At 36.7% G+C, this 22,100-nt stretch overlaps 1 protein-coding gene across 2 annotated transcripts in view; it reads left to right on the forward strand.

The window, feature by feature from the left end:
* The window catches only part of LOC149820471 (uncharacterized), a 30,345-nt gene extending 14,933 nt beyond the window's left edge, over positions 1 to 15,412 (forward strand). The window contains exons 4-6 of one of the 2 annotated variants that reach the window (XM_089982973.1): positions 6,048 to 6,135; positions 6,410 to 6,471; positions 14,855 to 15,412. In XM_089982973.1, the coding sequence (XP_089839099.1) occupies positions 6,048 to 6,135; positions 6,410 to 6,471; positions 14,855 to 14,908 (204 nt within the window). In that variant the 3' untranslated portion in view covers positions 14,909 to 15,412. The remainder of the gene's footprint in view (positions 1 to 6,047; positions 6,136 to 6,409; positions 6,472 to 14,854) is intronic. The other variant, XM_089982974.1, reaches the window with a different exon arrangement.
* Positions 15,413 to 22,100: the final 6,688 nt, after the last annotated feature.

The following is a 22,100-nucleotide window of genomic DNA, read 5'->3' on the forward strand; positions in this document are numbered from 1 at the left end:
CAAGAAATATCTAAGAGAACCGAGATCTTTTGTGACAAAGTGCTTCTGAAGATGAATCTTTGTGTCTGAGATGTCCTTTGCACTATTCCCTTTAAGAATAATATCATCTACATATACAACCATAACCACAATACCAGCGGAGGTTTTCTTGATAAACAAGGAGTGATCTAAAGATGATCTGTTGAAGCCAAATGCAGACATAATTTCAAATAACTTCTGAAACCATGCACGAAGACTTTGTTTAAGACCATATATAGCCTTCTTTAGTTTGCACACCTTGCTACACTTCCCCTAAACCTCAAACCCGGGAGGTTGCTGCATGTACACAGTCTCAGACAGATCCCCATATAAGAAGGCGTTTTTCACATCTAACTGACATAAACTCCATCAATAATGAACAACTACAGATATGACCAATCGAATAGTCCCAAGACGGGCTACTGGAGAAAAAGTCTCAAAGAAGTCAGCTCCATATGTTTGAGTATACCCTTTAGCGACCAACCGGGCCTTGTACCTTTCGATTGAGCCATCCGAGTTATACTTAATGGTGTAGACCCACTTACATCCAACGATATCTGCATCAGTGGGAGGAACAACCAAATCCCATGTGTCGCATGAGAGCAAGGCATCCATCTCAGCCTGCATCGCTTGCTTCCACTTAGGATCTAATAACGCTTGATGATGATTAAGTGGGACAAAAGTGGTAGATAAAACAGAGATAAAATTCTTCATGTGAACCCCAAGCCGTGCCTCAGTAACAAACTTGGAAATAGGATGTAATGTGCATTGTCTTTTACCTTTCCTGAAAGCGATACATCTATCATCATCAACATTAGACATCTCAATATTTTCAGGAGAACTTACTTCTGAAGAAGGTGGAGATGTAGGTGCTGATTCAGATGATGATGTGCGAGTGTACACCAAAGGAGGATCATGATACCGAGCAATCGTGGGAGACTGAGAGATAGTCTGAGAATGAGAGATAGACTGAGAAAATGACTCCAAGGGAAAAGGAGGAATGGGAAGAGGCAGGGTATCACCATGTTCAACATGTAGTCTGGATGCAATGGTAGAAAAAAAAGAAACAGATTCAAGGAAAGATACATCCGCACTAATATACTCTCGATGGGAGATGAGATCATAACACCGATAGCCTTTTTGATTTTTGGATATCCAAGGAAGACACACTTGATGGCTTGGGCAGATAATTTATCACAGTTAGGTCCAAGTTTATGAACAAAGAAAACACATCCAAATACTTTGGGAGAAATTGGGAACAGTGAAGCATTAGGATAGAGAATTTGAAAAGGGATTTGTTCTTCCAAGGATAAAGACAACATACGATTAATGAGATAACAAGTAGTGAGAATAACATTTCCCCAGTATGAGGGTGGCATATTTGATTGCAACATAAGAGTGCGAGCTACATCTAAAAGATGCCTATGTTTTCTCTCAACAACGCCATTTTGCTGAGATTCATGGGCACAAATAGTTTGAGGACGGATGCCACAGTTTCGATAAAATTGTAACAATTCATTGGACTTGACCTCGAGAGCATTATCAGTGCAGATAATCTTGACAAGAGAATGAAACTGAGTCTGTATTTCAATGACAAAAGACATAAGAATGGAGGCAACCTCCGACCTTTCTTTTATTAAGAAAACCCATGACAATCTGAAAAAATTATCAACAATAACTAAGTAAGAACGACACTGAGATCGACTAGGTACTCTACTAGGTCCCCATACATCAACATGCAAAATCTCAAACATTGCTTGACTCGATGGACTCTGACGAGAAGGAAAGGAGCTTCTATGATGTTTGCTCAATTGACAGGCGTCACACTGAAATGAATCAGACGGAGAAATCTGAGGAATAATTCTACGAAGCTTTGGCAAAGGAACATGATCAAGACAAAGATGCCACTGATAGGTACTGGAAGATGGTTCAGGCACAAAATTCATGGATCCAACCGGCTGATGAAGATAATAGACACCACCCTCCTCATGACTTCCACCAATCCTCTTTCCCGTCAGCAAGTCTTGAAAATACAACACACATGATCAAATATCACCCTACAGTTATTCTCCTTAGCAATGCGACTAACAGACAACAAATTATGAGGAAATGAAAGAGCATGAAGGACATTAGTCAATTGAAGTGTGGGGGATATAAAAATGTTTCCTTGGCCTACAACAGGAGAAGACCTCCCATCAGCAAGTATAACATTGCGAGGTTCAGCAATAGAACTTAACTTTGAAAAATTATGTGGAGTCCCACACATGTGTCTAGATGCACCTGAGTCAATAATCCATCTACTACCTTGATAACTTAGGCTATCACCTGTAGAACATGCAACATCAGCAACGAGCATAGAATCACTCGAACTAGGAAGCTGGTGAGACACCAATTCATCGTACTCTGCACGACTGAGGATAACTGAATCACTGGAAGAGGTAGGTATAGTCTCTGCCTCGAGTTTAGCAACTTGAGCCTTGGATACATTCGGTTTAGGTGATGGGATAGGAGGTCAACCCGTCTTATCCCAACACTTATCTTCAAGATGTCCAAGTTTACCGCAATATGTACATTGAAGCCTTCCTCTTCCTCCTATACTGTGACCACGACCTCTTCCTCGAAAATTCAAAAGAGTACCTCTTCCACGATCTGAGGTGATTGCTAGAGCTTATGCCTGTGATTCAGATTGAGTTTGAGGAAAAGTGATGGCAAGCCTACTCAGACGATTATATGCTTCTGCAAGAGTAGGAACATTCAAACTTGTTAGCATTTGAACTTTGACAACTGAAAAATCAGATGATAGCCCTGTAAGGAACCAGGCAACCATAGTCTGCTCCTGATGGGTCTTCTGTTTGGTGCAGCATAAAGGTCTGTGTGCATTTAGCTTCTCAAAAGCAGACTTAACAGAGGCATGGTATTGGGCTAAAGTCTTTTCTCCTTACTGCAACCGGTAAATCTCATGCTCAACTTGTAGAATATGACTCACATTGGTTTCATGAGAATATGTGTCACAGAGATTTTCCCACGTTTGTTTAGTTGAGGTATAATAAATTAGACCATCAACTATATGAGGTTGTATACTGTTCATTATCCATGACATCACAATGACATTGTCTTCGTCCCAGGTGACATATTTTCCAGTTCTTTCAGTGGGCTCCAATTCCAATAGGATGTGTTTTTTTCGATGGCCAGAAACAGACATCGTGAAGGTGCGAGACCAACTTGCATAATTAGTATCATCTAGCTTAACCGAAGATCCATACGAAAATGGATTCGCAAAGGCCTTATATTCACCAATGACCTCTGCTTTTTGGTCGTTATTTTGAGCACGTGACTCAGCCATAAAAAATGTTCAACAAGGACAACAACTAGACATGACAAAAAAAAATATTTTAACACCCCAGCTATTTTTGCGCAACACGGGGCTCCTGCGGAGTTTGCTTCCAGATCTGAATAGCGATAAGATCATCACCACGACCACAGAATGAATAAACCTCTTTTTTAAGCAACGACTACCAACTTTAAGACTGAACCACCTACCATTTTATCTCCACGATGACGATCTAATCACATTCATACGATAGCGATCTGTTTTTTTAGATCACTATTTCAAGTCTGATCACTGACTGCAATAGAGTTTAACAACCTCCATTAAACTCTTTAACCCAAGATGACACCTATCAGATCTGAATCATGACCTATTTGTTTTCTTTAGATTAATGTGTTTCTCCTTCTGTGTCACGATGATCAGCTATGTCACAGGGATTCGGCTAGCAGGGTGCCGCACCCGCGTCAACGCGACGCGATGCGGGTGCGGTCAACGCACCCAGGGTCATTTTGGTCCAATTTTTCGGACTTAAAAAAATTTTTTTGCCAAGATTTTTTTTTAATATATGTCACAGGGATTCTCCAACTAGGTGTCGCATCCGCACCCGATGCGGTCAACTTGACCCTGGGTGCAGTCAACACACCCAGGGTCATTTATGTCTAACTTTTGGACTTTATATATATATTTATATTTATATTTATATTTATATTTTTGCCGCACCCCCGCACCCAGTTTTTTTTGGAAGTGCCGCATCCCCGCACCCGCACCCATGTGACATAGATGATCAGACATGACCACAAGCAGATCACGATCCACGATGTCAAACACTTCTTCACGCATCACGATCAGCAGCGGCCTCTTCATCACGATCAGCAACAACCTCTTCATCACGATCAGCAGTAGCGTCGTCCCAGAAGGGAGACCTGCTCTGATACCATGTTGACATTATCAGTCGTTGATCGATCTTAGAGAGACGAGAGATAACCGAGAGAGAGAGAGAGGAAGAAAGAGAGTGAGAGAGTTTGATTTATCATTAACCCTAATCACCTATTTAAATAGGTGATTAGGTGGAACGAGATTACAAGTAGGCATACGTAATTATGCTAAATTACGTATGACCACCCCCAGATTTATGAATATTACTTTTAACAAGCATTATGCATTAAAATCACAAAATGCATGACAAAAAATACATAATTTGCATGTGGATCGGTGGTCCTAAATCAGTGACCTAGTTGAGGTCCGATATGGGTTGACTCGGGTGATTCCCGAGTCGACTTGCCGGGTTTGCCAACTATGATGTAAGTATCCAAGAAATAAAAAGTAAGCCACAAGAAAACATTAAATGAAAAGTAAATGTAAAGTTTGCCATCTCAGATTTCATTAAAGAGTATCTGATATGCATATCAAATGAATTTGAGATTGTTACTTAAAGAGATGAAATAGAAACATTTAAGCAACTTCCACAAGAAAACATATAGAACAAAACAAACTTGAAATGCAATCGATATGAATAGTATGACAAGTATTTGAACAACAAAATTACCGCATACAAATAATTTTTAGAAAGGTTAGCTGGTTACATGGTTCATCCCTTGAGTGGGAAAAAAAGTTCAGAGGGACAGAGCAATGTTAATTTTCAAAACAGTGTTAATTTTTAGAAAGGTTAGTTGTAAAAAAGTGTTAATTTTCAACTTGATAAACAACAATAATGTCGGTTAACTAACAAGAAGGATAAAACATGTGTTTGAGTTGCGTGTGTGTGCACTCAGAGAGAGAGAGAGAGAGAGAGAGAGAGAGAGAGAGAGAGAGAGAGAGAGAGAGAGAGAGAGAGAGAGAGAGAGAGAGAGAGAGGCCCTTTTTGGGTCAAATGGGGGCTTTGACCACATTTGACCCAAGCAAAATGAGGTGCAGTCCTCAGGTTGAGGCATGCCTCGCCATAAGGCGTGTGAGGTGCGCCTCTTAGCGTATGAGGCGTGCACCTCATACAGTTTGCGCTTTTTATGTGCGCCTCAAGGCCAAAGGGCCCTCCCCTTGTGGCGAGGCGTGCTTTTTTGCGCCTCAGGGCACACTTTAACAACACTGCTCTTAAGTGTCTATCCCACATTATTATCTTGCAACATAACACATTCATTGCACGAGTTACTCCAGTCATCATCATCACCACGAATGGTTCTACATAGTCAACCTTGAGTTTTATTTCTCATTTCTTTCTTGTTTAAAGCTAAACTATGATTCTCACTGCAGTCTTTCATATATTTATTTTTTTCTTTCTCTTTATTTCGATGTACCAATGCATGTCTATTTTGGTTTCTTTCTAAAGCTTCACACGTTTAACATTATGGCAAAAAATATTATGATGTTGCTCTATTACTCTAATTCAGTGTGCCATTCATCATAAAGCCAAGAGGTATTGTTACATTCTCAATTGTCTCTAGATATTTATGCAATCCAGCCCTTATCATCTATCTGTTTTTTTTTAACTTTTGCTATCTTCATATACTCTTTTCACATTGAACACCTGGTTAGCCTTGTGTATCTGTTGTTAGTAAGACGGGAATAACTGTGCTGAGACTGCTGGCCTGATATTTGAGTATGAAGTATTCTTGATGTCTATACCTCTATGATTTTGAATAAAGTAGCATTGAGAAAAGTTCTCTACTCCATTAAGATTCTAACTGGATTTGGTGCTTTTGTATAGGTCCGTACTGTTAAAGTAGAAAAGCGCATGAATGAGATTGTGAATAGATTGAACAAGACAAAAGTAGAAAGAAAACCTGACTTGAAAGGTATAGTTTCATCCTGGTCCAGCCTTGCGTTGTGAAAGTTTGAATTTGAAGAATATCTTTGGCGCTGCAATTTACTTTGGTTGAATGAATAGACTTGGCTGAAGGTCATTATTGTTTTCTGCTGTCATTTTTCCATATATATGATGCCCTCTCTTTTCTGATGATTTTGTTTTTTATCTTTTTCAGTTTTACTTTCTGAACATTTTTCTTCTAGTTCAATCCTTGTAGTTCTTGTTGGAAAGTGACGTGACTTTAAATTATTTTGTTTGTGCAGCTGAGAGGGAAGCTGCGAATGCTGCAGAAAGAGCTGAACGGAAACTTCAGCTCAGAGACAAGGTATGGTGGAAATCAGTCCCTCCTTTTGATAACCACATAATAGCTGCAACTAGCTATCTAGTCAGACTATGAGAAGTAATGAAGGTCACAGGCTTAATTCATCTTAGCTGTTAAATCAGGATTCTTCTTTGTCCTAGACAATGATTTAAAAATTATTATAAAAGGAACTGAATTGTGATAAGTGATTCTTAACCATTTCCTTGTAATGCGCAATGTGTTTCTTGGAGCTGATAGCTGCTGCAGCTGTCAGTTGATACCTGAATTCTTGGGCTTGTTATTGGTCAAGCACATGTGATATGACGATTGGATGAGTCCAGTTATATCCATATCTAAATTCTTGGAGTTAATAGTTTTAAAATATATTATATATACATCTAAATGTGTATATATATATATGTGTTTGTTTGTTTGTGTGCGTGTGTATTTCTCTATGTAAATCAAAATATTGTTCAAGGATATTTTGGTCATGTCACTGTCTTGTATAGATCATGCCCACTAAGGGCACATTTGTCTTTGTATTTTTTATTTTCAATGTACATTATTCAGCATTGGAGGGCATTATGGGGAATTACCCATAGAGCCGTTGGGACCTCCCCAACAGCAACAGCTATATGGGCCTCCTCGCTTCTCCATTTTATATTTTAAGCTTCTCTAAGAGGTGTTCCTCAATAAAGCTATATGTTTTCAAAGCGTTCTTGCCCTTTGTGGCTCTTGTGTTAGCACATTAAGTGCATTTTGTGTGTTATTTATTTGTCCCTTTGTGGACTCAGTTTGTAATCTCTCTCGCATTTCCCACCGGTTTGCGATATGGTATCAGAGCAAGGGTGTGATTAAAGGAGTTTGGTGGACCGTGAAGGTTTCAGTTGGTGCATTGGGAAGTGTGCCATAACTCTTCTTCAAGTTTTCTTATCTTGCCTCGGTAACTTGATCACGCTTTTGGGTTTGTGGTTCGTGTTTTCTTTTGAGGTTCGTGGCTCTCTCTCTACATTGATAATTTCTCTTTCAACATGGGTGAAAAAGAATCCACGACGATAATTGTTTTCAAATTAAGTGATTCAAACTATCTTATGGGGGTAGCTGCCATGGAAAACCATTTAAAAGGAAAGAAATTGTGGGGTTATGTGAGCAAAACTATTTGTGAAGCCCAATTCATTCTCACCCAAAGAGATGGGGCTCAAATAAAAGCTCTAAGTGATGAATATAGATAAACTTTCATTGAGTATCAACAAAAAGTTAGGATTGGGAGGCTGAGAATGCTCAAATTTTATCTTGGTTTCTCAATAGTATGGAACTCAATATTGCGGCTAGCATTGTGAAATTCAAAAAGGCTTGCGAGGCTTGAATTTTTTTAAAAAACATGTTTGTGCAAAAAGACTTAGGATGATAATATTTTCTTCAAAAGGATATCCGGACCACCAAACAAGGACATAAGAGTGTGAGAGACTACTATGGCACACTCACCCTTGTGGGATGAACTTGAACTCTTGGAACCAAAATGAGAAGGTGTGGCTATACAATTAAGAATAAAACAATTAGATAAAGAATAATTTTTTTCTTTTCTGTATGGGCTAAGCCTCAAGTTTGAACAATTGTGGTAACATAGAACCTCTGCGACTTCACTCGATGATGCATTGGTGAAGTTTATCAAGCCGCAACTCGGCTCAATATGTCTAAGGGAAGCGAAGATGTGCTTGTTGTGTAAGACCTGAAAACAACATAAGGTCTTATATACCCCCTCAATTTTGAAAAAATTACTATGGAGATTAAAGAAAAGTTGTATAAAAAAGGCCGCCACTGTAAAAGAAGCTCCTAAAAAAGGCAATGAAAGCTCCAACAAGGGAGGAGATCTGAAGGAATCCATTCATCATCTTACAGAAGCTCTGTAGTAATTTCTCAAGAGCTCTCCTATACACACACAAAATACTCTGAAGCTGTAGAAATCCTTGAATGGATGGAAGCTATGAAAGTAGAATTAGTGGCACTTAAAAATGCTAAAACCTAGAAAATAGTGCCTTTACCCATAGAAAAAAAATATAGGATATAGATGGGTCTATAAAGTTAAGACAAGAAGATTGATCCCTTTAATGATATAAGACTCGGTTAGTTGTTAAGGGTTATTCTCAGGAATATAAAATAGATTATGAGAAAACCTTTGCTTCAGTTGCACGTATGATAATAGTTATCTCTGATTACCCTAACATTCATTAGAAAATGACATATATACCAACTTGATGCCAAAAATGTTTTTCTCAATAGAGATTTAAATGAAGAAGTGTACATTGAGTCTCCTCCTAGTTTTGAGATCGAACGAGGAAAAGTTCTTCGGTTAAAGAAAGCTTTGTATAGGCTTAAACAAGTTCTAAATGTTAAAATATATATATATATATATATACTTATATATATACATTCGTATATATATAAGTATATATATATATACATATATGTATATATATATATACTATCTCTCATTTAGATAAATACCCGATAGGGGTATTCTTGTAAAACCACATATGTACCTTTTTCTTTTTCTTTTTTTCTTTTTTCCTTTTTCTTTTTTCTTTATTTCTTTTCCTTTTTGTAATGACCACAAGGGGGCCCCACACTTGTAGTCGTTGGGGCTCCAACGGTCAGATTTCTGACCGTTGGGGCTCCAACGGTCAGATTTCTGACCGTTGGGGCTCCCAACGACTACAAGGGAGCCCCCCTTGTGGTTCCTTTTAGTGCTTCCCTCCTCTATAAATAGAGGAGGTCTTCTCCTCTTAAATGTATGGGTTTTTACACCCCTCTCTCTCTTTCTTCAATAAATCCAACTTATGACTTTAAGTCATTTCCTATATTTGTGAGGTTTTGTGTGTGCACATTTGGTGTTTGTGTTCTTGGCTCTTGTAGTCACTCTTAAAGAGTGACTTTTGCTCTATTGGTGCTTCCGCCTCTTTTCATTACATGGTATCAGAGCTCGGTTGGTGATTGGGCTTCTCTTTTGACATCTTGGAAAGCGTGCCTCTCAAAGTTTTTGAAGAAAGGAAGTATATTTAGTGCCGATGGAACGTGACTCTAAAGTGGAGCTCTCTTTCAAGCTAAATGGGTCCAACTATCTCATGTGGGCCTCCGCTATGGAAAATCATCTAAGAGGTAAGAAACTTTGGGGTTTTGTTATGGGGACTACTCCCGAACCCTCTCTTGTTCTTACCAAAATTGAAAATGAAGTTGAAAAGGCTTTAGATGGCGATGAGCGCATCAAAGCCATTAATGAACATCAATCCAAAATCGAGGATTGGGAAAACAACCATGCCAAAATCTTGGCATGGTTTATGAACAACGTAGATCTTAAAAATTGTGCCAATATTGCCAAGTTTAGAAGAGCCAATGAGGCTTGGTTTTTTCTTAAGGGTATGTATACCCAAAAGGATCTTGCTCGGCAATTCTTTTGCCAAGAAAAAATTCGTTCCACCAAACAAATGGATATGAATGTCCGGGACTACTTTAGCTCTCTAACTCCTCTTTGGGATGAGCTTGCCCTTCTTGAACCCAAATGGGTTGCTCCACAAGACATTGAACTAAGAAGGGAACAAATTGAAAAGGAGCACTTTTTTCAATTCCTTCATGGACTTCGCCCGGAATTTGAACAAGTGAGGGCATCTCTTCTCCATAGAAGCAAAGCCCTACCTATTGAAGACGCTCTTGCCGAGGTATGTCAAGAAGAAACTCGACTTGGCTTGAGCATTAGGAATGATGAAGTTTTGGCCGTTAATAGGCCCGGATCAAATGTTAAAGCATATAGACCTCCCCACTTTAACAAAAATATCAATGGGCCTAGAAGGGGAATAATATGCCATTATTGTAATGAACCGGGTCACATTAGACCGGCTTGTCCAAAACTCAAAGGTAAAGTTGCCGTGGTTGGGGAAACTTCTCCAAAGAAGCAAGAAAGTACCAAAGAAGGAGATATCAAAGAAACTCTAAATCATATCTCCGAAGTTCTTCAACATCTTCTCAAGACTTCTCCTTCAACATCCGGGGCCGCCATTGCCTACTCTTCATCTCTTCCAGGTATGTGGATACTAGACTCCGGTGCTTCTTTTCATATGACATCTCATAAAAATTCTCTTTCAAATATTTTTTCCGAACCTATATCTTCTTGTGTTTCAACGGCCGATGGTACATCACTAAAAATTGAAAGTATTGGATCTCTTGATTTCAAAAACTTCTTTGTTCCTAAAGTAAGAATCGTTCCTAAAATAAATTTAAATCTTTTTTCCGTATCTCAAATCACCGATCATGGATGCCAAGTCTCTTTCTCACCTAAGGATTGCACCGTGCAGGATCTCCAGTCAGGGAAGCTGATTGGGCAAGGCCATAAAAGGGGTTACCTCTACTTTATGGATTTTTTGACTCTCCCATCTAAGGCATCATGCAATCTTGTAAAAGACAAAAGTATTGGAATATGGCATGAGAGACTTGGCCATCCAAATTTTGTAAAAATGTCTCTTTTTCCGTTTTTGAACAATACTTGTAAAGATAATCACATGACTTGTAAAGATTGCATTTTTGGGAAATCTAAAGCTATTCCATTTCCACAAAGAAGTTACTTTACCACTCGGCCATTTGAACTTATTCATTCCGATGTGTGGGGACCTTCCCCTATTTTATCTAAAGGAGGTTTTTCGTATTATGTGGTATTTATTGATGATTTTACTCGATTCACGTGGATTTACTTCTTAAGTCGCAAATCCGAAGTTTTCTCCTTCTTCAAAGAATTTCATGCAATGGTCAAAAACCAATTTTTGGGAAATTTATCTATTCTTAGATCCGATTCGGGAGGCGAATATATGTCCAATGATTTTCAAAAATATTTAAAAGAAAATGGAATTTTTCACCAACGTTCTTGTCCCAACACTCCACAACAAAATGGACTTGCGGAAAGAAAGCATAGGCACATAATAGAGACTACAAGAACGTTATTAATCTCAAGAAACATTCCAAAATCCTTTTGGGCCGAAGCGGTTCTAACCTCTACATATCTTATCAATAGGACCCCTTCATCCTCTTTAAAAAATCTTTCTCCATTTGAAAAACTTTACAATATGTCTCCCGATTACAAAAGACTAAGAATTTTTGGATGTAAATGTTTTGTTTTAACTCACAAGAATGATAAACTTTCCCCTAGGGCTATTGAATGCATTTTTTTGGGATATGACGAAAAACAAAAAGGGTATAGATGTTTTGACATACTTAAAAATAAGCTTTATATCTCTAAAGATGTCACATTCCTTGAAGAGGAAAGTGGTTTTTCGCACCAACCAAATGAAAATATTGATTATTCATTCTTATTTGACTTATTGCCTAACGAAAACATCATAGATGATCATATTGATTCTAATGAATCTCTTAGTGAAGATCTTGTTGAACATCCAAATGATGATCAAAACCTTGAAGAAAATGTTTCAAGACAAATTCAAGTCTACTCTAGAAGGAATGAAAGGAATCCTCCTTGTGCCCTTGAAAATTTTTCCCAAAATGAGTTCACCGAAGAGACTTCTCAAAGAAGATCAAATCGGATTTCCAAAATACCAAATAGGTTTGTTTCTTATGATTCTTTTTCGCCTAATTTTCGAGCATGCCTTCTTGCTCTTCACTCTTTTCATGAACCATCTCATTACAATGATGCTAAACAATATGCTCATTGGAATGAAGCTATGCAACTTGAACTTAATGCTCTTAAAAAGGCACAAACTTGGGAAATCATTGATCCTCCCAATGGCAAGAAACCCATCGGATGTAGATGGGTTTTTAAAGTAAAAACTAAGAGTGATGGTTCATTGGAAAGGTATAAGGCTAGGTTGGTAGCCAAAGGATATGCCCAAGAGTATGGGGTAGATTATGATGAAACCTTTGCCCCCGTTGCTCGAATGACTAGTGTTCGAGCTCTTATTGCTATAGCCGCAGTTAAAAAATGGCCAATTTTTCAACTTGATGTTAAAAATGCCTTTTTGAATGGTAATTTAAATGAAGAAGTGTATATGGAACCACCTCCAGGTATGGATTTAAATGAAAAAATTTTGAAATTAAAAAAGGCTTTATATGGTCTTAAACAAGCACCTAAAGCTTGGTATGATAGGTTTAGTAACGTATTAATAAATTTAGGATTTTCTTCTTGTTATACTGACACTGCTCTTTTTGTGAAAAGAACAGGTGACTCCATTATTATGCTTCTGTTGTATGTTGATGATATGATCATCACTGGGAATGACAAAAAGGGAGTAAATGATGTTAAGTCTATGCTAAAAGATACTTTTGATATGTCTGACCTTGGTTATTTGCGATATTTTTTAGGTATTGAAGTGGCTTATTCCGAACGTGGATACATCTTATCTCAGATGAAATTAGCTGCTGAAATTTGTACCAAATCAGGAATATCTGATGAAAAGAAAGTTGACTCCCGAAGTTATCAATGCAAAACTTAGACTTGAAGATGGTGTTCTTCTTGAAGATCCAACTCCCTACCGTCAATTAATTGGATCCCTCACTTATCTATCCATCACCCGTCCTGACATAGCTCATGCGATTCATGCAGCAAGCCAGTTCCAGCATGGTACAACAAGTTTAATAATGTTTTGATAAATTTTTGTTATAAATCTTGTTATTCTGACACTACTCTTTTTGTTAAAGATACAAATACTGATATTGTTATACTCTTGTTATATGTTGATGATATGATTATTACATAGAAGTAACAGAAAGGAAATTGGTGAGATAAAAAATATGCTTTAAAAACATCTTGATATATCTGACCTTGATTTTTTGAGATACTTTTTAGATATTGAAGTTGCTTTCTCTCAAAGGAGGTATATATTGTCTCAAATAAAGTTGGCTGCAAAAATCATTGTGAGATCTGGACTATCTGAAGAAAAGAAAGTTGACATACCAAAAGTTATAAATGCCAAACTAAGACTAGAAGATGGTGTTCCTCTTGAAGATCTCACTCCATATCGCCAACTTATCAGATTTCTAACATTTTTATCAATAATCAGACCAGATATTGCTCATGCAATTCATTTAGCAAGCCAATTCCAACACGCTCCTACAGCAATACATATGAGTGTTGTTTTTATGCATTGTCAAATATATTAAGAATTCTATATCCAAAGGACTATTTCTATCTTCTTCCTTTTTAAATTTATTTGCATATACTAATGTTGAGTGGAGAGAATCTCAATGATAGTCTCAACTACGGGTTTTTGTGTATTTTTAGGATACTCACTTATATCTTGGAGGTGCAAAAAGCAATAAAAGATCCCGCTGTCATCCATTGAAGCAAAATATAGAGATATGACCACCACCACTCTAGAGATCATTTGGCTAAGAAATCTTCTTAAAGACATGAGATTGATCTTTTATAGTCCTACAAAGATGTGCTCTGATAATAAAAGCTCCATCTACATTGTAAGTAACCACACCTTTCATGAGTGAACCAAGCATATAGAGATGGACTGCCACTATGTTAGAGAAAAATAACTTCGAGAAATTATTAAGCTGCCATATGTAACCTCTGAATGTCAGTAGCTCATTTCTTTAGAAAGGCTCTCTCTGCACCACGTTTTATGTCACTTCTTAGCAAACTTTCGGTAATCTCACTGAAATTTTGAGGGGTATATATATATATATATATGTGTGTGTGTGTGTGTGGTTGTTCTCCATGTAAATCAAATATCCTTCAAGGTTATTTTGGGCATTTCACTGACTTGCATAGATAGTGCCCCCTAGGGGCACATTTGTCCTTGCTTTTATTTTCAATGTACATTATTCAACATTGGAAGGCATTATGGGAAATTACCCATAGAGCCGTTGGGGAGGCCCAACAGCTATATGGGCCTCCTTCCTCTATAAAAAGGGCTTCAAGCCCATCTTGTATTTTAAGCTTCAATAAAGCTATATATTTTGAAAGTGTTCTTGCCCTTTGTGGCTCGTGTTAGTACATTAAGTGCATTTTGTGTATTATTTATTTGTCCCTTTGTGGACTCAAAGTTTGTAATTGTTTTATTGCTCTTGTAATTCAACATTTGTAATATCTCTCACATTTCCCACCTGTTCGTGACAGATAGGACTTAGAACTGGGTCATGTTGGTGTCCAATGCGTTTATTCCAGATCTGCCCATCCGTTCAACTTTGCTTCGACCTTTGGACAGCTTTAAAAATGATAGTTACATGAGATTCTTTCCACCCTTCTTTATCCTGATATTTTCTTGTTCATGGCAATTATTAGCATTTTCTTAGGCTTGTGTACTTGGTGGAAATCAAAATTCGTTCTTAAACATGGAATTAGTTGTGCTTATGTTGATTAAATTTATCTTCTATATTCTGTTAAGTTGGCATTTATGTGTAGTTGCTGCTGGAAAATTTTGATGTAGAAACGCCGAGAAGAGATGGAGAGGCTTGAAAGGGAGAGACAGTCCGAGATAAGGAGCTACAAAGGTCTGATGGTCTCAGAGAAGATGACATCTAACAAACAAATTGCTGCAACAAGCAAGTCTCTGCAAGAGCTCGAGGAGGACTTCATGTGAGATCAGAGAAGTCGATATTTGTTCCCCAATCAATTTTAGTTGTACCAGTAACCTTCTGCCTCTGTCACTGTATACAGTGGCAGACAAACACCAAGTATTGTTCTGCTACCTAATTGTATGCTGGCATAAGGGTTGATTTTAATGGCAGTTTAGAGGAAACGGTTACTTATTATGTCGATGTCAATTTATAGCCTTCCGAACTATATTGTATCAACAGAGTATGTATTCAACTTCCCAAGTGGTTCTAGCGCAACTTATGAGATCAAGAGATGAAGTATCTCGGTCATGCGGGTCATCTCTCTCTCTCCAACGGATGTTGATGCGCACACACGCATCCATGCCAATACTTAAACGAAGCAATGACAACATTAATATGTCGATACGTGTTTCAGAATTATTTCTCTTGTTACCGATGTCTCTGTAAAAGAAGTCCGTATCGCTGATCGGGCATAGAACAATTTTTTGGCCTCAGAAGTTCTGAGTAGGTTGGGGAGGCTAGAAGTGCACTGGATTCCCGTCTGCCTGCAGCTCGTCAAAGGTCGCCCTTGAGCTGACCTGACCCCTCTGGGCTCCAACCCTTCCGAGAGAGAGAGAGAGAGAGAGAGAGAGACGCACGTATACGTGTAAGTAGGGTTTATGTACATGCATGTGTGCTTGTCTGATATGCTTCTAACCATTTATATATATTCAACTTATTTGAGATTGCACTTTTTAGTGTGGTGTGCAAATTTTGTAGTCTCTCGGTCAGAAACGCCTGGCCATGCTTTACCCAACCAGTTGGTGATGCATGCCCGTGTGCCAGTGCACCCTCCAGCTCGGCCATGAGTCTTGTGGGATTCGGCCTTGAGCCTTTGGTGCATTTTGGAGTTCCTTAGCTTGTTTTTGCTTAAAGTAGCTTGCTATTTCATCTTTCAGAAAATGACTGTACAGTACGGTAAAAATGACATGTTTCTCGAAATACTTCACAATTTTTGAAATCTGCCTCGCTCAAAATTTCAAATCGCCAACTTTTTTAGAACTTTCAAACCCCGTGAGATTCACATGATATATCGGCAGGGGTGTAGCTAGGATTCATGTGAGGGGGGGGGGGGGTGGGAGCAAACAGCGGTGTAGCAAAAAAAAAAATTTTGTGTGATAGTATGGGGTTCGGGGGCAGCGCCCCCGATTTTTTTTTTGAGATAAAATAAAAAATGGCCACAATTATTAATAAATATCTATTTCATATGGGCAAATCAAACTATTTGCTGGGCTAGGACTGGGCTTTTAATTTTTTTTTTAACTGGCCCGGGAGGCATGACTGGGCTACAACCCAGTTCTGCCCCCCCCCCCAGCTCCGCCTATGTATATCGGTATGCTCTTCGGGTATTGCAAACACCTAAAATGTAGATTCACACTTTTTTTGTGGACCTTAAGATGTTCACATAGGCAAATTTGTGAACCTCTTATAATTGAAACCTATATGACCACACAAGTAGTGTTGTAAATTTGCATATATTGGAGACATCCACATATTAGTTTTGCGAATGTCATAGACCTTCGCACTCTTGCCGATGTTCGCAAATAAGGTACTGCATTGGCATATATAGTTCGACATTCACAAGATACCGTGTGAATCTCCTTTTAGTAAATGATCCTCTAGGAGATCTGCAAATGGGTGTAGACATTTGCATATAATATGTTACGAATTTCATGAATTTCAGCAAAGTTTACACTCTGAAACAACCATTAAAAATAATGTATCACTTTTGCGAATCATGCATGTGAATCTCCCTAGACGAATATGCTTTGTATATGCGAATTTGCTAAAACAACACAAATATTGGAAATAAATACATTGCAATTTTTCTTATTGGTTGTGGATTTTTGTACCAACATTAAATATAATCCTTTGATTGTTTAAAAATCGATTGTCTGCACCTCAGGGCTATTTTTGCATAAACTAGGGCTTCTTGTGGTTCTCAACGTGCATCCCCCTAGCAAGTATTTTTAACAATTCATCGGTGACACTTCATCGTTGAGTTTTTCATAATCATCGCGGAGAGTTTTCTGGTAAGGGCATCTTTAATGGCTGAATCATTTATTTTTTTAAAATGAAACTTGAATTAATATTTTTTTGAAACATTGGCACAAGTTAGTTATTTTGTGGAAGAATTGCATGGTTTTCAAGTTATCTTTGCATATTCAATAGCATATTCTATTTTTTTGGAAGATGATATCATCCACCCCTTATGACACCATAAGTTGTCGTCAAGACCCCCCGCCATCTGTCATCATTGTTGGCTCAAGCAATGAGTTGTCGTCAACGTCTACCTCTAACGACAACATAACGTGTTGTTAAAAGTAACTTATAATCAACATAACTTGTTGTTAGTGGAAGTTGTCGTCAGCCACCTTTTTTGCATGCATCTAAGATAAGATTCACCTCTCCAGCCTTCCAAACTTGCAATTGAAGAGCCACCCCCCTATTCTTAGGTATGACCTTTGCATTCCTAGCACTATCACTTTGCCAAAATTCTGTCAAAGACTAGACCTAGCCTAACTGACCCACCTAGCTCACTTAGCCGAGCCGACTAGTCTAGTCCACATTGAACCCAGTTTAGGATCAAAATCTCCTTTGTCTCACCCCCTTTTGGAGCCTGCACCTAGCCGAAGTGCCACCCATGCTCTCCCACGCTCGTCAACTGTAGAAAAAGCTACTTAAGCTCGATGTGAGATTTTGGTTTTATTTTCTATTCACATTTTTTTATTTTGTGTGTTTTCCTAAGTTTTGATAGTCGTAACGTTCGTATGTCATTTGTTTTGTTATCTTTTTTTTTTCAAGTTTTGATGGTTCTCGCCATCGAACTCATTTTTTGTTGCAGTTGTTACCCATGACTCCATGATCTATGCCATGGTACATCTTAGTGGTTTGGGAGGTAAATGAAAAACAAAGTTAAATGGCTAAATCAGGTAATAGCAGTTTGAACCCGATAAGCATTTCAGATGTAGTTTCAGTCTAAAATTGAAAGTGTAACAACCCCATATTCACCTTCGAAAATACACAAATTTTTTTATTTTTTTAAAAGTGAATGGTGTCAAGACTAATCTATGGTCCTTATCCAACTAGACTAAGCTCTAGGAGTCAGTTTGGGCGCAAACGCTAGCGTTTAATAGCCCACTAGAACTAAGTTCGTGAAAGAGACATCAGAGACAAAATCTCTTTGTCAAAAAAATGAAATAAAACTCTTTTTTTTAATACAAAAAATATTCCATGAATTTGGGGCACATCACAAATTCACATCCACCATGCTAACTATTAATTTCAAACCATAGTTTAAAATGAAATAATTCAAACCATAATTTAACTTAATAAACTTTAAGTTTAAGTTTATAAAGTTTAAATTGATCCCAAATGTTTAAAACCCAACAACCAATCATAAATCATGCCATCTCCAATAAGCCAATTCCGCATCATGCCGCTCAGTTAAGCCTCAGCCTCACAATCTAAAAAATGTTAAATGATGGGCGAGAACTCACAGTTCTCGTACAAACTCTCACATTATCCAATAATAAAGAATAAAGCATAAATTCACCAAATATCAAGTTTAAAAAATATTTATTTATACATAACAATTCAGATATGATTACAACATAAACCAATTCAAACATACTTGCAATATCACATGATATAAGAATCAATACATACATTATTCATGTACCAATGCATATACGATGCATGAACCAATGCAAATTGCATCAATAACTTTTATCTCCTTCATTGACAATTGCTTTTGAATGCATTAACGCAAACCAATTCAAGTTCTCATCCTGAGGACTTTCTGCAGATACTGACATGGGTAAATCCTGAGGTCTAAGGTAGATCCCAACTATATCTTAATCTTAATCATACACAATTGTATTTTATTATTAATTTGGATCTCACATAAGTCTATCAACCGATATTGGGCAACCTCACCCTAGGCCGAAACATCAAGCATCATCATCTAATGCAGGGATGACAAGGGCATCCACACCCTTCGATGCCACTTTTCTTGATATACCAATACGCTATATCTGAGCTAACCCCACCATCCTCAGGAAAAATTATGAAAAGTTTTCTATAATTGTGGCTAAGAACGCGAACCTCCATATCAAGTTTTTAGGGCAAACAATGCACACGACGTTCAGTATCCTCATGGTCTCCCATGACTACCATCCAAAGATCCCAGTATCATCAGAAGGCAATCAAGGAATCCAATTATTAATACATTTTTCAAGTCTCTTATACCTTTTTCAAATTATCATACATTCTTTCTACAAGAACACAATAGATCCAACATCTACAACATACACCTCACCATGCATCATCCAATTGAGCTACCATCTCACTCGGTCATAATAGTATATCATTGTATGCCAACAAGTGCAATTAATCATATGTATCATAATTACAAAACCCATGAATTTTTTATAATTTTATGAAGAATAAATATGAATTTAATGTTAAAATATTTTTTGAGCTTAAGTTGGGATTTAATTGCAATTTGAACTCCAATTTGGATTTTGGATGAATTTGAAGTTGAAAATTAATTTTGAATTAGACTTTGATTTTTAAACTAGATTTAATCTGAATTTAAGTTGGACTTGATTTAAATTTAATTTTAAAGCTTATTACAAATTGAATTCGAGTTTTAAATAAATTTGGATTGGCATTGAGTGTGCATTTGAATTTGAAATTTTATGGAATTTGAATTTGAATTTGGGACTATGAATTCAGATTTAACAAATAGATCTCGGATATTGTAATTTGATCTGGATTTTATTCAATTTTTTATCTAAACTAAGATTAAATTGAATGTCATTTCGCAATGTAAATTATACATTAATTCAAATGTTTGTTAAATTTAGAATTAGAATTTAATTTGAATTTGAAGTTAATTAAGAGTGAATTTATATTTAAAATTTAATTTAATTTAATTTGAATGTAATTTAATGTGTATTTGGAGTTGAAATTTTAATTTGGATTTGGACTTTTGAGATTAGATATGGATATAGATTGGATGTGGGTTAACTAAATTAAAATGGATCTAAATTGGATTTGGAATCCAATATCAAAATTCACTCTAAATTTAAATAGAAAACTAAATAGAATGAAAAATATAATTAACTTGGAATTAATAAAGAATAGAGGTCCAAGAGGATGGGACGTCCCCCTATGTGGGTCCATCCTACTTGGCATATATTCTAATTTGCTAACTCCAAATTTCATAGAATTTCTACTTTAAACTAAAGCCAAATAAAAAAAATCTATATAGTTTCCTAATTTGAAACTTAGGCTAATTAAGCTATGGACTTGAAAATAAAGTTCTAGCTTAGTCAATTAAGAAGAAGAGGTTCCAAGGGTGGGACGCCCCCCCCTTGTGAGCTCTCTTAGCTAGTCGTGATTGCTACTTGGACCAAGTTGAAAGAAATTAAAAAGTTTCCTAAAAACTAAACAAGGAATGGGAGGAGATATTTCAAAAAAATTTCTAAACACCTTCAATTCCTAATTAGACTTAGAAAGTTGGAATTTGGTCAAATATGAAGGTTGGTGCTGGAGTTTGGCATTGAATATGGGATATAGAACCTATTATGTGGGGTTCCATACTCCTCAAATATATTTAAAGGTGAGGGCTCACACGCCTCTTATTTTGCTCTCTTTTCTTCTCTCTCTATTATCTCTCTCTTATTTTCTTTCTTCTTCCTCTTACCTCTCCTTCTTCCCCAACTGCTGGAGACTTCCATTAGAGGTGGTGGAGTGCTGATAGGAAGAAGGCCAACCATCTGGTCTGTCCAACCCATTCAACCTACGTATCGCGCAGACCATTTCTTGATTTCAATTTGCAAGGTAGGGGACAGGGTAGAAAACTAGTGCTCTATTGCAAGGGCTGTTTTGACCTCAATATGGCTCCAAATGAAGCTATTCAAGATTTTAAATTCAAGACTTAGGTGTGTAGAATACGCCAATATTTTTATTTTAATTTATTGACTTCATTTTCATAGAGTTGTCAATTTTTTTTTGAAACAGGCCAAGATAAAAAATGAGGACAGAAAAGCTAAGATTTAAACTCAAGCAAGATTCATCAAGAAAGAACAAGATTCAAGGTAAATATCTATACAATCACAAATTTTGATGTTCTAAACATGTTTACATCATCATACAATAATTATTTGCTTAAATCCATGTTAATCTTGCTAAAATAATAACATACAATATTCAAAAATCACAAAACCATCAAAAAAATAGCTCAAATAAGATTATATCTATGTAAGAATCATAATAAACCCTAAACAATAATGAAAACATGAATTCTTTATACATTAATATAATGTTTAATCATACTAAACATGAAATAATCTATCATACATGCTCAGATCAACTTTTTTTATCACAAACATGAAAACCCTAAAAACATTTTTGCCAAAACCTTTTTTAAAACGACCTTTCACATACTAGAACATGAATTCAAGAACATACAAATTTTTAAAACTTATAAATCAAGTATTTTATCAATATAAACTAAGATTAACATATTAAACATGCTGGAACAAATAAGATCTGATAAAGAACAAGAAAGAAACTTTTTCCAAATCATTTTTTATCTTTACAAGCCGGTAAATCATCCTATTTCAAAAAAACTATTTTTTTTATTCTTTAATAACATAAATCTATAAAAATGTGTTATCTAGATTAAAAATCAATCTTACAAAGGTGTTTCAAGGTCTAATCCATCATTGGTTTAGATATGAAAATCATCCCACACATATTTTATACGTTTGAAAAAATTGATGCCTACGTGATTAATGTACCTATCTTAATCAAGTTCTCAAACGTAGATCGGCTTTCATCTCCCATCTTAGAACCTTAGAGAAGCTTCAATGTCTAATGAAAAGCTCCAAGAAAAAAAAAGAAAGAAGATGAAAAACAAAAAAGAATAGGAAAGAATAATAATATAGAGACTTGCCTCTATTTTTTTCTTTTTTATAATGAAAAACCCAACAAGGAGGGGTGTCCCCCTCCTTGGAGTTTCAAACCTAATAGTATTCTAT

The sequence above is a fragment of the Nuphar pumila genome, chromosome 12 (assembly GCF_984573655.1).
Source record: "Nuphar pumila chromosome 12, dmNupPumi1.hap1.1, whole genome shotgun sequence".
Lineage (NCBI taxonomy): Eukaryota > Viridiplantae > Streptophyta > Magnoliopsida > Nymphaeales > Nymphaeaceae > Nuphar > Nuphar pumila.